We start from the raw sequence: 19612 nt of genomic DNA, 5'->3' as shown, positions 1-19612 counted from the left end.
TAGAGAGAACCCACACAAAATAGAGTACAATCAATTAATTTTACGGTTTCACCTGCTTCGTCTGGATGGTGAAAAGTTAAACACACCATGTAAATGCATTCAAGGATAAGATCCACAAATGATAAAATAAATACAAAATTAGAAGCTCGAATAAACCATTTCAACACTTGTATTTAAAATTCAACGCCCTCAGATTAAAATTTAAATATTATGCTTCCGTTGAATTGGAAAAGCAACAAGCTCCTCTCTCTCTCTCTCTCTCTCTGCACAAGGAATTATCAAAAACCTTAACCAAAATATCTTAACTATGTGAAAATAATCAATCTGTTGGGTGGCGGAAGGAAGAAATCAAGGATTGCGTTCAGGATCAAGATCCAGCAAAGGTGGTGGAGAAAACTGAGATGGCCCACCAGTGTTGCTTTCAAAATCAAATGGCTCTCCAGTTGCGAAAGAAGTAGAATTAGGGGCCACATAACCACCAACCAAAACCGAGGCTCCTTGTTCTGGGCCATGCTGCTCATTTGCTCCCATCACCCTTTTCTCTGCGTTGCCATGGTCTATTAGGACTGGCATATCTCCAGCATATAATGTTCTCTTTCCACGTTTACCACGAACCACCTTGGAAAAAGAGAACTTAATGAGCATGGCGACATAGGAGCAATAGCTATGGGAGAGAAAGCTCTTTTGGGGGGGAGAGGATCCACCAAGGAGATTCTTTTGTAACCAACATGACTGAACTGGTGGAGGTCAACTCTCTTATCAAAGTATATTTTGAGATCATTAACCATTGCACTCCAAAATTCACATGATAAATTAAATTAGATAGACACTTCTAATCTCTCAAATAGACGAAGTATTAACCAACCGAGGGGTGACTCGTTGGTATGTTAGCTGGTTTGCTCCAGCATTGATGTGGAATCAATTCCCGCAACCACCGATTTGAGGAAAGGGGGGGGGGGGGGGCGGGGGTTATTAGTGGTGTGTGGCACCATGTACCAAATTAAAAAAAATAAATAAAGACGGAGTATTTTGTGATGGCCATCACTCACTCATTCCCAAACTTCAGTTCATGATGGCCTCTAATCTCTCCTATTTTTTTCCCACATAACTTGCTTCGACCTCTCTCTCTCTCTCTCTCTCTCTCTCTCTGTAAAAGCTGTGTACCTGGATACATTCTGCTGTACAAAAAGTTAAACATCGAAGTTTTTAAAAGCATGCAATACTAAGCCATGGATGATAAGATCGAAGACAAATTAAACTAATGTCAAATACAGACTGAGGAATCCCTAAAGTCAAACGCTTAGAGTCGTGTGGAGATACGAGTCATGTGAGATTCAGATTGACTCTGATGGAAGGCTAGAGCAGAGGATGAAATCTCTCAATGCAAGCTTGATTGGAAGGTTCGTTGGAATGAATATGGAGGAGGTGGTCGCCTGCCTGAGCCTTCCTCGGATAGGGTAAGGACAGAGTTTTGGGTGCCAGAAGGTTGAATGGGGGATTGTTCTTGTTTATGTTCCATGGCAGGAAGGAAGCATAGTGGGTTTTGGAGACTGGAGCTAAGTTTGAGTTGAGTAGGGGCTGTGACTTATGATTGAGCTGGTGGTTTCCAGTGGCAGGTCTTCTACAAGAAGGCAAAAGGAGGAGGGCGATATGGATTGGTGTTCCTGGAACCCCCCTGCATGCGTGGAGTGATGCCTGTGGTAAATCCTTGATTGTTGATGAAAGGAACAGAAGCTGGGAGAAGATCAATGTTGTGAGAAATTTGATGGAGGTCGACGAGGTTTCTGCCATCCCACAGTGTTTAGTTCTGATTTTCTCTGGTGAGAAATACGACCTAAGAAATTTTGTTGAGGGAGTGGACAATACCTTTTTAAGAGCATATGCCGAAAGGGAAGAAGGGACTTTGAGAAGTCTGAAACAGGGCTGGAGCTGCAGGATGTTTTCTCTGTTGAAGAGGGGAAGTTGAAGAGTCACTCAAATGAGGAAGATTATGGAAGAGAAGGTACAAGGGGCATAATGGTTATTTCGGGTGGGACAGGGATATTAATAGAGAGGCACGTGGTTGGAGCAGGCAAGGATAATACAAATAGGTGCAGGTTGGAGTGTGGGAGTGAAAGAGCAGATTTCAGGGGAGATACAAAAGGCCACAGGGCTCGTTTAAGACATAGGATGCTGAGAGTGGGGACCAGACAACTCCTGAGGTTGAGACTTAAAAGGTTTCAAAGCAGTGTGCAGGTGCAACAAAATAAAGGTAAGGAAAGGCTATGGTGCCAAAGCTCTGTAGCTCATGAGGAAAAAGGGAAGAGGGATGCACACAGGCTTCGATTAAGAAAGGCGGAGGACTGGGTTTGGATCATTGCGAACTACGACAGCTTGGGGAAAAGAAACTGTAAGCCTGAGAAACAAAGAGAGTTGAACTGATGAGAAAGAGCTTCGTCATCTTCCATGCGGTGAAGCTATTTTAGTTCCAAGGGAGGAAGATGTTGGGAAATCAGAGGAACAAGCAAAGATCATCCAGTCTACAGGTAGGTCTATCTGTTTTGGCTCTTTTGTTGTGGAAATTCTTGTTGATTCGCCCCAAAGGGAGTGTTTGGTGTTGCCTGACGAGGATTCTGCCAGGGTTAAGGGAGAAAGGAGGAAAGGAAGCTGGGGAAGAGAAACGAGAGGAAGGTGAGAAGGGGAACCAAGTGCCAAGATTCTCAAGGGTTTCAATTGCAACAGTCGCTGACTACTGAAGAATAATTGGAGTCAAGGCCAGAGGTTAAGGATAAGGAGGAAAGGGGTAATCAGGATAGCGAAGAAAATGGTTCAATTACAACTTCATCGGTCAGGGAAGGTGAGAAGGGGGGGGTGGGGGTGGGTGGGTGGGTGTGGAGGGGAGATTGATGTTTTGGTTGATAGGGATGTTGAAATGGGCAAGAGTTTAGGGCTGTTTTTTTGGGGAGGAAGGAGCTAGCTAGAAAGGCTTTCGAAGCTTTTGAAAAAGCAAGAGGGAAGAAAGCTCAAAGAGGACCACAGATGGGGGAGAGGGAGGAGAGGGGCATGGAATGAAGGAGTCGAGGGAGATGGACAAGATGAAATGCTCAAAGAGGAATTTTAAGTTGCTTTGTCTTGGGTGACTTTCAGCTGCTTCCCTCTGTTTTGTGATCTTAAATTGTTGTTTGCGGCTGTACTTCTTTCCAATAAATGCATCCACAACATTACTCCCCTCTTGGACTAAGAGCTTGTCCTCAAGCTCGAATTCAGCTGGGTGTCCTGAAACACAGTCAAAGGAATCCAGGTAGCTTCAGCCAATGGTAAGCTGGCCCATTCCACCAGAACTTCAACAACACCTCGATTAATTCTGGAACGAACAATAGACTGAGGTTGGGGAATGATTTTGCGCTCCTTCAAAGGTGGTAAGGAGGGAACACTGGTAGGAGGAACACCCTTAAGCTGCTTGAACAAGGAAATGTGGAAAACATCATGAATCCTACTGTGCTCTGGAAGTTCCAGCTTATATGCAACCTCACCAATTCGCTGCAAAACCTTGAAAGGCCCATAGAACTTAGAAGCTAATTTATGAACAGCACTGTGACTCAAAGAGCGCTGACGATAAGGCTGAAGTTTCAACCAAACAAACTACCCAGGTTCGAACGACAATTCCCGATGATGCTGGTCATAGGCTTGCTTCATGCAGAGTTGTGCCTGTTGTAAACGAAGAGAAATTTCAGCCAAAAGAGCATCTCACTCTTGTAAGGAACGATCAATCTCCTCCAAACGAGTAGAACCAGGTTCATAGGACAACAAACGAGGAGGTTCACGGCCATAGACAACTCGAAAGGGTGTCATTCCTAAAGAAGAATGATAGGCAGTGTTATAACAATACTCGGCCCAAGGAAGCCAATCAACCCACTGTCTCGGTTGGTCCCCAACAAAGCAACGGAGATACATCTCAATCGTTCGATTCACCACCTCAGTTTGACCATCCGATTGAGGATGATAAGCGGAAGAAAAGGCTAAGGTGGTACCATTTAACCGAAACAATTCCCTCCAAAAGGTACTAGTAAAAACCAGGTCCCTGTCGCTGACAATAGATTCCGGTAACCCGTGTAAACGAAAAATGTGAGTGAAAAAGACATGAGCGACAGATGTAGCGTTGTACGGATGAGAAAGAGGGATGAAATGAGCGTACTTAGAGAAGTGATCCACCACTACATAAAGAACTAATTTTCCCCCAACCTTGGGCAGTCCCTCTATGAAATCCATGGAAATATCAGCCCATATCTACGTTGGAATCGAAAGGGGCTGAAGAAGACCAGCTGGATGCAGATTTTCCCATTTGTGTTGTTGACAAATAGAGCAGTTTTGTATAAAGTCATTAATAGAGGCCTTCATACCTTGCCAATGGAAATCAACTTGGACGTGATACAGTGTTTTCTGAATACCTTCACGGGTGGAGTTATGAATACTGGAGATGATGGACGAAATCAAAGAGGAATCATCCGGGAGATATATCCGACCCTTATACATCACAAGCCCATCTGTAAAAGCCCAATTGGAGTCTGCAACTCCAAACTGAATTTTCTGAACAAGAATCGCCCATAGAACTTTGTCCACTCTGTGTTCTTTAGTAAAACGATTACTATTAAAAGAAACAACAAATTCATCACATACGGGGAACTGGAGAACGGTCTCTATGTTCTGCATCCTTTTCTAGAAACTAACATAGCCGAAACTACGTCGGCTGGAATCCCCAAGAAAAGAATCCGTGAAACAGTTAATCCTATGTGCCAGTGGCATTACCGACTTGGCCATATCAGTGTTGACGTATCACAAGGCTAGTAAAGGATGGTCCTTTAGATTTTCTAACTGTAGAAGATCTTCCCACTTGTGAGCCTTGTCTTCAGGGTAACATGACGAAACGACCATTTAACGGTAAGGCTGAAAGATGTACAGGCACGCTTGACCTTATACATAGTGATGTATGTGGTCCCCTGAGTGTTAGGACTCGTAACCAGCACGTGTATTTCATTACGTTTACCGATGACTATTCTCGGTATGGTTACGTGTACCTAATGAGACATAAGTCCGAATCCTTCGAAAAGTTCAAAGATTTCAGACAAGAGGTCGAGAAGCAGTTAGGGTAAGAAATTAAAGCCCTTCGATCAGATCGAGGAAGCGAATATCTCTCTAACGAATTCAGGGACTACTTGAAGGTCAACGAGATAGAATCACAGTTAGCTCATCCTGCTACACCACAACTTAATGGTGTCTCAGAGAGGAGGAATAGGACCTTATTGGAGGTCAACGAGTTACCCACATCCTTTTGGGGTTACGCATTAGAGACTGCGATATACGTGCTGAATCGGATATACGTGCTGAATCGGATATGGCTTTCACAGCAATTCTCCATGAAAGATCTTGGAGAAGCCTCCTATATACTAGGTCTTTGACTCTATAGAGATAGATCAAAGCGGATAATAGGATTATCCCAATCTACTTACATTGACAAAATAGTCAAGAGATACAACATAGAGAACTCCAAGAAAGGAAATGTTCCTTTCAGGCACGGAGTCGCTCTCTCCAAGAAGATCTCCCAAGACCTCTGAGATTAAGGGCATGGACGTTCCCTATGCCTCAGTCATAGGGAGAATCATGTATGACATGCTATGCACTCGTCCTAACATTGCTCAGGCAGTGAGTGTGGTAAGCAGATTTCGGGCCAACCCAGGGCAGGACCACTGGACTGCTGTGAAAAACATACTTAGGTACCTACGAAGGAAAAAAAAGTTTTGTCTGGTATTCGATGCTAGCTCACTACAGATCCAGGGGTACACCGATGCTGATTTCCAATCGGATCCAGAAGATAGAAAGTCTACATCTGGGTATGTTTTCACGATAGAATCGTGTGTTGTTTGCTAGAAAAGCAGCAAACAGGGGTCCACGACAGACTCCACAACCGAAGTCGAATACATTGCCACAAGTGAAGCTGCCAAGGAAGCCGTGTGGATGAAAAAGTTCATTCACGAATTGGGAATAGTTCCGTCCAGCACATCACCCATCCCGTTGTTGTGTGACAACAATGGAGCTATTGCTCAGGCTAAGGAGCCATGAGCCCACTCGAAGTCGAAGCACATCGAGAGGAAGTACCACGTACTGTGGGAGATTATTGGTAAAGGGGACGTCCTACTTCAGAAGGTAGCATCAGCGGAGAATGTAGCAGACCCATTGACTAAGCCACTGACACAGAAAGAGTTTGAGAAACACGTGGAAAGGTAATGATCGGGGATGCACTCTCTCTGATGGAAACCAAGACTGTCGGCAGCCAATTTCAATCGTTGAGATTTGTTTTGCAAAATATATTAAATATACGTATATATATATATATATATATATATATATATATATATATATATATGTTACGGTTTCTAAACGTTTGCAAAAGGTTTTAATTCCCGAGATCCATGTGAGTAGAGAGTGCAGCACTGTTCCTTGCAGCCGAGGGAGAGGTCCTCTCTTGTCGGGCAGTGAATTTGGCTATGTGATGAGCTCAGGGGGTTCACTGGGTTTTCCAGTGAATTTGGCTAGGCCTTGTAACAAAGGCTGGGCCAAACCCTTGTAGCTGATGTGTAGATCAATGCTTAGGTACCACGCCTTACAAGGAAGCCCAACTAGGTAGCAGTTTTGAATGCTTAATGAGCACATATACTTATTGGGCCTAAAGCCCATTTCGAACTGGGCTGATATGATCAGTTAATTAGGGGGCGGATCTGGGATTAATTCAGCAAATAGGATAGGGTCCCACCCTATCCACTCAGATAGTCTAGATCTGAATATAGATTCAGATCTAGAAACCTCCCAAATATAGATTTGGATTAGGAAACTCCTAATGAGATTAGGAGCTCTCTTTAAGCCTATAAAAGGAGGGGGCGAACCTTTCATCCCATCCCAGATATCTCAGAGCACAGAGAGAAGTCAAATAAGTGTGATTGCGCCTTATCTCTGCGTTCTCCTCCTGTCGCTGCCACATTGCCAGTTCCATCGAATTCTTCTGAAAGGTTCGGTTCTTGGGAAGAACACTACTGACTCAGATCCATCCAATACTGTGCCATCTTCAGTGGGAGCAGTTTTTGGATCCTTCCTTGGGTGTGAACACCTTCATTGGGAGATGCTATTTCTCTGTATCAGGTATATCCATCTCCTGCTTTTGGTTTCAGATCTGGTTTGGTTCATGGTTCAAGATTGATCTTTGAAAATGCAGATTTTCTAAAACAGGGAATGTGATTCCCAGATGAGGGTAGAGGAAATTTTTGAAATTTCGCCCAACCTACCTGCAAGGTTCGACCATCCATATGATGGATCTCTCATCCCATCACACCGTTAGAGCATTGAAATCCCATAGGATTGGGCGTAGAGTGCTCAGCCATTTCACCCCAAGAACTACATCAAAACCATCCAAGGATAGCATAAACAAATCAGCAAAGAAAGATTCAGAATTGACCTATATTTGGACTCCCTTACAGATGCCCGGGTTGTGTACTCTTTCACCGTTTGCTACAGCTACCTGCAGTCTCGATTTGATTTCCATTGGCAGTTTCAACTGGAGGGTAGCTTGTTCACTTACAAAATTGTGTGTGCTTCTTGAATCAACAAGGATTAGTATTGGTTTCCCTGCTACCCGCACTTGCAATTGCATAGTTTGAGAGGTTTTTATTCCAGTAATTGTGTGGAGAGGAATCTCGGATTCCAACGAAAAGGGTTCATCCTCATCTTCCTCTTGTTCATCCACCAAGAGGCAGAAAAGTCTCTTGCACTTGTGCCCTACTGAGTAAAGTTCATCACAATTAAAACAGTGTCCCCTCGCCCTGCGTTCCACCATCTCAGCCTGGACAAGCACTTAATAAGGGGTGCAACAACGTTGCTTCCCACATTGGATGCCAATCTGGAATTGTTGCTCGTCTGTGGTTTTTGTTCTCGGCTGGCTACTAAAGATGGAGCCGTTATGAGTGGTTTCGGGGCTGTCCATGTTGTTTGAGGCCGCCCTATACTGATACTTTCACAGTTGAGTTGCAATTTTCGTTCAAAAGCTCAAGCCAAATTCATAGCAGTAACCAGATTGGGGGGATTTTGCATCTCCACATCCTCCCTCAAAGTTTCCACTAATCCCGTGGTGAACATGTCAACCTATTGGCCTGGTCATACCAAAGTTGCTCTTGCAAGGAGGGTCTGATTAGTTCGCCTAATAGATTGCTTGTCATTGGGGGCCCAAATCTAAGAAGGCAGTAGGATTTGAATTGGGTCCAACTAAGCCCAGGTTCCTCCTGCTCCAATTTATAAAACCAGAGTTGCACCTCCTCTGTCATGTGGAATGCGGCTAATCCTACCTTGTCCATGTCCTCTGTCTATTGGTTGTTGAAAAACTGTTCACATCTATACAGCCATCCCAAAGGATCTCCAGCTCCATTATAGGAAGGAAATTCCAACCTGCTATATTTGGGAACAATCGCGGTTTCCTGGGCAACAACCTGTTGCTCGCCAAACGATTCTACCAAGTCTGGTCGACGATCGTCTGTGGTTGCAGCCCCTTCTGAACTCTTTTCCCTGGTGGAAAAATGTAACTCCATCAAGCGCCTCAATTCTCGAACGTCGTCCTTGATCTCGCGCACCTCCTAGCTGTTTTCCACGAGTTTGTGCTCCAGATCATGAACCCTAGTCTTCAATTGCTCAAAGTCACCCATGACACCTTGCTCTGATACCAAATTGTTAAGAGCCCATGAATAGGATCTCGTCACAGGTCGGTTAACGGGAAAAACTTCTCGATTTCCCTTGTTTCTCCCTTTTCTCAAGGAACCTATCTTAAGAGCCTTAATGGTGATTTGTTAAAGAGATCACCAACTCTCCTCTACTCTTTCTTGATTGAAAATATCGATAATCTTATTGAATATCATCTGCTCCTTTAAATAGGAATTACAAGAAGGTAAGAGTCCTTCTTTAGGAAACTACCTAACAAACATTTATCTTTAAATAGGAAATAATAATGCTACTGCCTAATTAATAGAAAAGTATTTAAAATGGAAATCTTAAAATTTAGCTAAGAGATAAGATGGGAATACTGAATTTAATGCCCATTACTGTTGTTGTTTGCGGCTGTACTTCTTTCCAATAAAAGCATTCACAACAACTTAACTATTTTTAGCAATTCTCATAATTACTATCTTTAGTAAGCTTGCAATTTGCTATTTTTGGTAATTTTTGTCTTTAAATTAAAGTAATTTATTACCAAAAAAATTAAAGTAATTTTAGTAGGATTAAGAAAGTGCTATTAGAATTGTTTAGGCATTTGATTCCTTATTCAAGTGTCCTTGTGGGGTAGTTATGATTCAATTAGGAGTTGTTTTGGGTCAATTTCCTAGACAAAATTTGAGTTCAAAAGCGGATATCTGAATTATTAAGTTGAGTCTATAAATAGAGTCATTGTAATTGGACATCAAGCATTCTACTTGCTTCTCCAATCATATTATTCATCTCTAATCATCCACAGCCCTCATTCATTCCCACAAACCCACCACCAGATCCTAATTTGGTGTGGACCCCTACCTGTCCCACATCGGTTTGGTGTCAGAGCCATATCAAGAGGTCTGAACACCGAATCTAGAGGTATTAAAACCATATCTGGAAGTATCAAAGCCAAAACCCAAGATATTCGATCCATATCAAGAAGCATTAGAGACATATCTACATTATGGATGAATCGAAGCTATATTGAAAAGCAACAGAGCAAATCTTGAAGGTGAGTTGGGAAGATATCCTACTTTGTGCACAACTTTGCAATGACTACTGTTGTGAAATACAAGCTAACTTGTGAGATATAGGAAAAGAGTTGCAAAAGGCAACTTCCCTTTGTAAATCACCAAAACTCCATAACTATGAAGTTATGACACAAGATAAAGAGAAAGAAGGACAACCAGATGTAGAGCCATCTATGGTTCACACTATAATACCTCATTCCATGCCTGTCAAGGAAATCCCTAAAGATGTGTTCCAAGTGCACAACTTTAACCAAAACATAATGATGGGCTGACAACTGGTTTCTTTAAACAACTTTAACCAAAACATTGATATGGTGATTCCCAAAGATGAAAAGATTATCTTTTATGATGTTTGTGTTCATCACCCACACCCTTGTGGCTCCTAGTACCAAGCCTGTAGCACACCATTTGAAGCAACTATTGATCCTCTGGCACTTCAAAACTTGATGAAGAGTTTCCTTTTTTTTTATTTTTTGGAACCAAGAGAGAATGATGCAGATGCAGAAGCAAGGAAAGAATTAATGGAAAAACAAACCAATTCTCCAATTACTTTTGAGTAATAGGATAATGGTACTCTCTTAGATTTTTTTTCCAAGTTATTGGCGTCTAAATAACTGTTTATGAGAATTTTATTGTTGTTTCGAAATTAATATTTATAGTAACTCTTTGGACTTACTATTTTTAGTTCTTGTAATTACTATCTTTAGTAAGCTTGCAGTTTACTATTTTTAGAAATTTCTGATGTCTTTAAATTAAAGTGGTTTTAGTGGGATTAAGAAAGTGCTATTACATTTGTTTAGGAGTTGGAGTCCTTATTTAAGTGTCCTTATGGGTTACTTGTGATTCAATTAGGAGTTATTTTGGGTCAATTTCTTAGTACAAATTGGAGTTTGAAAGGGGACATCCAAGTTTGTAAGTTGAGTCTATAAATAGACTCATTGTAATTGGAATTCAAGGAGTGATTTGATGAAATAAAGATTGGTTTAGTGAATTCCAGTTGTTGCTAGAAATTTTTCTTTACCCACAGCTCTCATTCACCACCACAAAGCACACCACAAGATCCTAATTTTGTAGGATCCCTACCTGTCCTACATCAACCTCTCATCCTCGACCTGAATTTGAGTATTCCTGTGTGTGTCTAACAAAATTAAGCTTGTGAACACGAAAGAGTAACCATACAAGTTTAAAGTCACTTTACTATGACTGCCACTTACATATTTTCCTGAGCTCTCCTCTTTGTAAATTATAAAAAGATCACCAGCTTGGAGTCTATGCATTTTTACAAACTCTCCTGAGGACGAAAAAGAGACAAGTTAAAACCAGTCAGGCACCAAAAACAAGTCTTAAGAAAATCAAGTTAGAAAATGGAACACGAAGTGTGTTTGAATTTCTACATGCCTGTATTCTCCATAATATACATCCTACTTCTGTTGTTTGGCCAAAACCTGGAAAGAAACATAAGGGATATAATTCAAAAATTTTCAAGAAAAAATGGTATGATCCATAAAAATATAGGAATTTAAATGAAAATAAAGTTCTAAAACTATACCATGTCCTTAGGATTTCAGAATTGACAACAGCTTAGTTCAATGTTATATATCATGGAAGACAAAAACCTTGTATCTAGAATAACTTTGTCCCATTTCCCTGGGTTGGAGATTGTATGCACCCCGGACCTTTTTGATAAATGTATGTGGTTTTTCCCACTTGATATTCCCTGACAACTTAAGCTGAGCATAGGGTCACACAATTTTCATATCGCCATATGAGTTTGAAATAGTATTTACATTTGTATGCTCAGAATTACATAAAATTAACATTTCAATGCATACGTATTTAGCTCTCAAATTCTAAAGATGCAAACCACAACAATCCTTGCTTTCCTAACTAAATAAATGGATTATCAAGTATGGTGAGCAAATATGTTGCTAGCATGGTTCTACACTTGTTCCATTACAACATTTTCCATGCAATAGAACCTTTAACAATAGCCCACTATCTAAAGGTTGCCAGGAAGGGAGTAAAAAGACACAATATGCATTGGGGAACTTCCATTCTAGGACAAAGGTTGTACTTGTACCATTCGTTGCTTCCCAATTCCTTATTTTGGTACTTTTTCTCTTCTTTTCTTGTTTTCAATCTCCTTGATGATCATGGCGCTGTCCTATTTATTCCCATTTATGCAATTTTGATCTAGTTATTGATCAAATAAAAAGAAAATGGTCCCTGTTTTCATAGTGGGCAACAAATCTTAAATTTAAATACACTTCAAAACAAACATTTAGAACATTAAAGATACCCATACTTTATCATCATCATCATCCAAGCTTATCCCAACTATATTGGGTTTGCTACATGAATTCTGTTTCACCGTTCCATTTTGTTTAATGCCACATCCATTGTTGAATTATTAGCGCTTAAATCATTTCTTACTACTTCGGCACATGTCCTTGTCTACCCCTTCCCCTTCTAGCCCTTTCAACTTTCAAGATACCCATACTTGAAAGCATATATTTATAACCTTTAACATACCTGTACTTGAAATGCCATTTGACTGAATAAATCATATCTTCCATTTGAAGAATCAATCCATCCTTCACAGCTAGGGGAGGAAGATTTGCCTCTGCATCCTTCTGCAAAAGGAAATCCAAGAGAAAATTTCACTTTAGGTAGAGTTATACATGTATTATACATTTGAGGAAACACTGGGATTTCTAAAACACATGACAATTCAAGCCTCTTCGTTGTTCAGACATGTACTACAAAAACCAAGGTTTCCCCTTTCAAAACAATAAAAGAATAAGATTCCATGTAAATGGATGGGTATCATACTTTTGGAAGAACAATCCTTCCCAAGCTACCAACATCTGTATTCCGCAACTCTTTCTGCACAAGTACTCTCAACCCTCTTCCTTCAATTTCCTGAATGGATCACAATCTTAATTAAAATCGGACTGATGACAAAATATCAAATAAAGAGGGAAATGAGCTCAATGCATTGCTGGAAAACATACTACAGAATCATACTTCCAATCCAATTTCCACACCATAACCTGTTCTTTGCATAATTGAAAAGTTGAAAGAAAGTAAAAGGGGAAAAAAGGGAGCAGAAAGTCTAGATTTCTAATCTGCAGTAATCATAATTTCTTTAAAGCTGGTACTCAGTTGTCAAGGTACCTAGGCAATTCAAAGTAACATTAGAGTGCCTAGGCATCACCTAGGCAATTAAATGACAATAGAAAAAACCAAAAACCAAGACAAAAATTTATATTAGTAGTTCCCTAACATTACATACAGATTAGCATACCTTTAAATTTAAAAAATAGCAATACTCTTTACTAATAATATCAATTTGCTTCTTAAAACATACCAAATCATTGTATCCTAAAACACAATAGCATTTTAAATCAATTAATTTCAATTCAAAAGCTATACTATATCGTAAGTATTTAGTAGAGCAATTGCATGCTAAAAAATTATTAGCAACGAAAGAACATTATAACTTCATACTAATAAAAACTTAAGAAGAGAAAGAGAGAGAGGCACTGAGCAAAGGGCACCTAGTTGTATAGGCAATACCTTCACAACTATATCGGAACTAGGTAATTAATCCAAGGCTAGAAGAGCCAATCATCAAATAATCCCTGGATTTTCCATAAAGCATAGTTCGTCTGTTTGGATAAATCATCTTCAAGTATATATGAGCAAGCCTAGGAGTTGGATGGTTTTGGGTTTGTTTGGACTAAAATAATACCAAAATTTCCAGTCTGGGTCATATCAGATGAAGTTATGGTAACCGTGAACAATGTTCTCTTTGCTTTTATGCTATGAATGATTGAAAAGGATTATAACCAATATATAAAGACCCAAAAACGTACTAGGCCAATTATTTATTGGATAATATCCCTATTCTATTATCATGAGCAACAGAGAAAGAACTAAGCATAAGATATGATATTAATACAGTAAATGGGACAATTGTGTCTGTGTTTGTCTCTCTTTTTTTTGTTTTCTTTATTGAGGGTAGGCCTTGGCATAATGTTTGAGTTGCTCCATTGTGACCTGGGTGACCCAGGTTCAAATCTTGGAAACAGCCTTTCTGTATGCGCAGGGATAAGGCTGCATACACCTGTCCCTCCCCATACCCCGCATTGGTGGGAGCCTTGTACACTGGGCTGCCCTTTTAGACTCTTTTTTTTTGGATAAGAAATGAGTCAATTTATTAAATTTTTATTAAAAGAATTATATATATATATATATATATATATATATATATATTTGTCTTGGACTTTTGGATCCCAAGAAAGGGAGAGATAATATCCCCATTTCTTCTATCTATTTTCATCCCTGTATCATGGCACCCTAGGCTCAAATATTAAGTGTCAAAGAAGGAAATTTTACAATATTAGGATTTCTAGTCCTTAGAGAATATCAAGTACAATACTTCAACAGATGGTTGGGATCAGTAACCTTTCAGGAATCATGTTCATAATTGATCAATGAATATGACACTGAACAAAGTGGAATGATAGAATAGGATCCATGTATTCAACTAGGGGCAAACATTTCTATCCTAGCTCAGTCTAACCTGGTATGTATTATATATTATATATACATATACATGTGTTATTTTTTAACTTTTATATTATAATATGAGGCATAAAATATATTATATATAATAGCTTATAATAGTTCATATTATATAAAGTAAAACATGAATTTTTTAGATATATTATATGTTATGTGTTTTATGTATATGTCAAGGTTCAAAATATCGATACTGCCCAAATTGGTCGAGACCCCGAAACACCTCCTGTAGGGGTGAAGGGTGATTGTTTGGGTGTTCCTCTCTTAGCCTGTGATGGGTTTTAAATTTGAGGAGAGGTAGCTCTCATTTTTTCCCTGGTTGTTTGGTCTGAGATCCAATTGGCCTTCGGTTGTGCCATGTTTTATGGATCTCTCACAAACCTTCTGATTGGGTGATCTGTGTATTAATGTGTTGGGTGTTCAAGGAGCCTTTCTTTTCACTCAGAACATTATTCAATCAACCGTGTAGTCAGTGAGATCGACTGCTTTTTTTTATTTCCTTTTTTGTCCTGGTGGTGTTTGAAGTTGTTCTTCATTGCTGTTTCTACTTTTTTGAAAGGGCTTCTTGTGGTCCATCTGTTAGAAATGTGATATACCTTCAGTGCTGGTGTGGTATTTCTCTTGAAGCTGTCAACAGTGGAACAACACTGCTTTTCTTCTTTCTTGGTTCTGTTATTTGGTATAACTGGGTGATTGTTTCTTGGCTTGTTTTAGGCTATGGATACTGAAGATTCAGCTGTTTCAGAGGCATCTGAAAATCAAAACATGATCAGTTCAGGTGCTGAAAGTTGGGGCCTACCTGATTCTATTACTGTCCTTGATGGACTTAATTATATGGAGTGGTCAAAGAGTGTTTAACAATATCTAGGCTCAAGAGGAAGGCATGAGTATTTATCTAGTGATGTCACTCAACCATGAGATACTTTTGGCCAACACATTTGATTGATGAAGTAATTGATTGACAACAAGATGATATAGGCCATGTTGAGGATGGAAAAGTGGCTAAAACTACTGAAGTTAATGCTTTAGAAGAAGAAAATTTGGCAGGGGACATCGGGGGTGAAGCTCTAATGATACAACACTCTAAGGTTGCATCTCAAGAACCACTACCTAGGGACTGATTGAGAAGGAATATCTTTATAACATGTAATACAGCTGGTCGGAAGTTGTGTAGCCTGATTATTGACAGCGGGAGTAGTGAGAATCTTGTTTCTCAAGAGATAGTGGATAAACTGCAGTTCAAGACTGCTCAACACCTCAGTCATATTGCATTTTGTGGATCAACAAAGGAAATGGGGTTAGAGTTTCTTTTTGTAGAGAAAATCGATGACCAGCTTGTGATCCCCACTTGTTCATATGTTTTTCCTTTGTTATAGTGCAGTTAGAATACTGTTAGAATTATTTTTTCTAATGTTTCTAGTGACAGGGGCATTCCTGTCATTGTACCACTTATTGTTGTAGAGCTAATTTTAAATATCACTTGGGGCGGCAGACTAAGCTGACCCAACCCCTCTTTCTCTTCTATTCTCTCTTCCTCCTCTCCTCTTCTCTTCTCTTCTCTTCATCTCTGTTTTCCTTTTGTTTACTAAACAGGTCTGAACCTCCTTGGTTTCAGACAACTTGGTATCAGAGCAGGCCTAAACCTGGTTTGGGATCTCATGTGGGTGTTGTCCAGCCGACTACATGAGAGTAGTTCTAGGGCTGGAAGTTTCAGCTTGATTCGCCTGGTTCTTGGAGGTCATTGGAGATTGAAGAAGGTGCCCAAGGTTCAAATTACTTGGAGAGCTGTCCAGTGACCAGGAAGAACCAGATAAGACATGTTGGTTTCTAATTTAGAGCTTAAATCAGAGATTGAGAGTAGTGCCCAATAATTTCAGGGTTGTTTTTTCATATTCTTTTGGAGTGTCAAGTGTCTGAAATTTCTCTGTAATCAATACAGTTGTTCGGCTGTTCTCTTGGACTGTTTGTTTTAGCCCAGTAATTTCTGGGTTGTTTTCATATTTTTTGGACTGTCAAGTGTCTGAAATTTCTCTGGAATCAGTACAACTCTTCGGCTGTTCTCTTGGACTGTTTTAGGGCTTCTTTTCAAACTTCCTTCTGCTGTATAATTTTTTACAGTGTTGGTCTCCTCTACTGCCCACCTTGTGTTCATAAAAAGGCCTCTAAAGTATTTTTATTTACTTTGGATGCTGTTTGGACAGTACTTGGAATTTCTGTTTGGAAAAAGAGTTTGGACAGTGCTGTACTGTCCATCAATGATTATTCTTTGTCCGTTTCAGCATGAAAATGGCCGGAAATGAGAACAAACAAAATGGAGCACTTGTAGGAGATGGAAATTCTATTGACAACAGTTCATTTCAGATTACTACAGTCAAGTTTGATGGAACAAACTATTTGGAATGGGCCCAATCAGCCATGATGGCCATTAGAGGGAGGGGAAAGCTAGGGTATGTGATAGGAGACACAAAGAAACCAGCACAGGAGGACCCTTCCCTTGCTAAATGGGTTCAAGAAAATTATTTGGTTATGACTTGGTTATACAACTCTATGCAGCCTCATATCAGTAGAAACTATCTTTGGGCCAAGACAGTTAAGGAGATTTGGGACAATAGGAAAGAAACCTATTCTCAGCCCCTTAATGTTGCTAGAGACTATGAAATAGAAATTGAGGTGAATAATGTTAAACAGGGAGAATATTGTAATTCTCTAGGAAACAAAGTGGAGGTCTCGGACAATCAAATGACGGGTGTGAAAATGTAGGAGTTGCGGATGGGCAGCCAAACCAGCAGGTGTCTTCGAAGGTACTTTAATTTTATAGGATAAAGATGTTAGAGTATCTAATCAGATGGTGGGTTAGTATCTCCATTGTCCTTTGCAGAAATATAATATAAAGGATTTAGTAATAGGGAGGTTCTTCAATGAACCCAATGGGTTATCTATAGTGATGGATTAGCAGAATGGCGGTGGAGGAAATTTTAGGCTGGCGAGGAGGTGGAGAAAAGATCTGAGCATTGAAACAAAGACATTCATCTTCGAGCAGGGACGAACAAGGGGTAAAGAGTACCTGAGTCAGAGAAGGTAGCAAGGCTACGATTCTTTTACCAAAGGGAGCCTGTTTCTGCCTGAAAGGCTTCGTAGATGGAACAGTTAACTCAATCAAGGCAGAAGGGTGGAAAAATTCTTTCGGCTACTCTGGAAAAAGATACGAAGCGGTTCTGAAGAGGAACAAGAGAAGCTGGTTTTTCACAGTTTCAGAACACTTTGGCATTAATAAAAAGCAGATGATTTGTGTGCCTGAAGGTCTGAGGAAACAAGGGTGGGCCTCCTTTGCTGGCAGTCTTCAATCATTCCTCTTGAAAGTTGAGAGTGAGGCAGCAGAAGAATCACCGAAGGGAAGTAACTCCTCCTCCCAGTGGTTACCTAATACCAACCAGGACCGGACCCCTGTCTGTCAAGAAGTAACGGTAGCAAGCTCAACCGTACGTCGCAGATTAACAGTTGAAGAAGGGAGGAAAAATTGGGAGCACAGAATGGTTCTAACGGTTGAAAGGGAAGTTGGAAGGTGATTCTATACTATTGCCTTTCTCTGAGAAGAAAGCTATCCTGGAAGTTGATGTTCAGAAGTAGAGCTTCAACACGATACAGATCGATGGCGGATTGGTACAGATACAAAATGGGTCCCAATCTGTAATGAAATCGAACCAGAAGAAGGTAGCTTTCGGATTAAGTTGCTAGGACTTCCTTTTCACCTCCGGAACGAAACAACTTTTGAAAAAATAGAAAAAACCTTGGGTGGAGAAGTGTTGGAGATAAACCAGAGGAGCTTGCAAGCAGTGGAACTTAGATTTGCAGGATTGAAACCAGAACAAATGCCCTGTTCAATTGAGATATGCTCGGATGGTGCCTGGTACAAAGTTTGGATTGCCTCAGAAGCTGAGGCATCACTTTGGGGAATACAAATAGCTGAAAAGGGAGATGCTGAGGTGGCCAGTTGGAGTACACGTGGCTTTCAGGGGGTGAAGAAGAAGACTGGTACAATGAAAACAAAAGGGGGGAACAGTCGCAAGAGGTTAACCAGTCCCAAAGCAATCCATTTAAAGCAATTAATTCAAATTTTTTTGAACTAAAGACTTTTGCCTATAGTCGACAATCCTATGCTGATGTGACAAGAAGGGGCTTGGGTTCAGATAGTAATAACCAGGGCGCACACTCTGAGCCGGTTCGAAGATTGGGTGAGCCGGATAGCACAAACACACTTAGAGGCCCACGTGACAATTTAAGTTGTCACGTGGGTCGAGAAAGAAAGTGAGAGATGATAGATGAAAAATCCCATCTACTGGGTGTTGAAACTGTAGAGAACACTGATGTGATCCCCACAGCTGTGGTCCCACTCTGTCCGTAGGGTAGAATGTGCCCTAGTCATCCTAGGGTTAGCTGATGGTCAATCTGTTATTCCAGTTGTTATTTATATTTCAGTTTTATATTGTTTTTATGTGTTATGTAAATACCAAGGGCAGATTTTTCCTTTCATGTAACTAGCATAACCTATAAATACTAAATAGAAGTGGCGGCAGTAGAATATTCAGATTTTGTCCTTCCTTTCAATTATTGTGTTCTACTGCTCTCTCTCTACTCTTTCTCCTCTCTCCTCTATACCTTTTTCTCCTTTTTCGAACCTGAAATCTATTAGGGTTCAAGGCTGATAGCAGTCTTGAACATCTACTTGGTATCAGAGCAAGGTTAGGGTTTCTCATGTGAGTCTAGTCCAGCCGACCACATGAGAATCCCCTAGGGCTGGAAGCTGAGAAAGTGGAGTTTGTGGACTGATTCTTGGAGATCGCCAGAGGGTTTAGCAGCTGTTGAAGACTTGTCACGATTGCAGAGTGTTGGTGATCAGGAAGAATCAGAGAAGACTAGGGTTCAGGTAACCTTGGAAGGCAGCGAACAGGTTTTTCTTGTAAGTTATTTATTTTCTAAGAGAAATACTATCAGAGAGGATAGGTTGGGCCTATCTGGAAAGGGTGGCCGAACCATTCTAGGGTTTTCTCCCTTCTATTCTCTAGGGTTTTACAGCAAACCCTATTGTTGGGCCGAACTGCCTTAGGGTTCTTTTCTCCTACTCTAGGGTTTGAAAGTGATCTTGCGGCAAACCCTAATAAGCTTGCGTCAAACCCTAATGTTAGACTGAACCTTTTGATTTACCTGGAGCTGTCCTCAAGTTTTGTTAGCATTGA

The 19612-nt window shown here is 40.4% G+C and overlaps 1 protein-coding gene across 4 annotated transcripts in view; it reads right to left on the bottom strand.

Annotated features, from left to right (window-relative positions):
- Positions 1-138: 138 nt before the first annotated feature.
- LOC148860779 (uncharacterized) overlaps positions 139-19612 on the bottom strand; it is a 73399-nt gene continuing 53925 nt past the window's right edge. For all 4 annotated transcript variants that reach the window (XM_088986016.1, XM_088986018.1, XM_088986017.1 and 1 more), the window contains 5 exons: positions 12624-12713; positions 12324-12424; positions 11190-11236; positions 11006-11082; positions 139-618 (listed from right to left, as the gene is read on the bottom strand). In XM_088986016.1, the coding sequence (XP_088842142.1) occupies positions 349-618; positions 11006-11082; positions 11190-11236; positions 12324-12424; positions 12624-12713 (585 nt within the window). In that variant the 3' untranslated portion in view covers positions 139-348. The remainder of the gene's footprint in view (positions 619-11005; positions 11083-11189; positions 11237-12323; positions 12425-12623; positions 12714-19612) is intronic.

This window comes from Nelumbo lutea, chromosome 4 (genome assembly GCF_056320005.1).
Source record: "Nelumbo lutea isolate HS-2025 chromosome 4, American lotus-T2T, whole genome shotgun sequence".
Lineage (NCBI taxonomy): Eukaryota > Viridiplantae > Streptophyta > Magnoliopsida > Proteales > Nelumbonaceae > Nelumbo > Nelumbo lutea.
The sequence above is the reverse complement of the archived record's forward strand: the minus strand, read 5'-3'. Positions and strand labels throughout refer to the sequence as shown.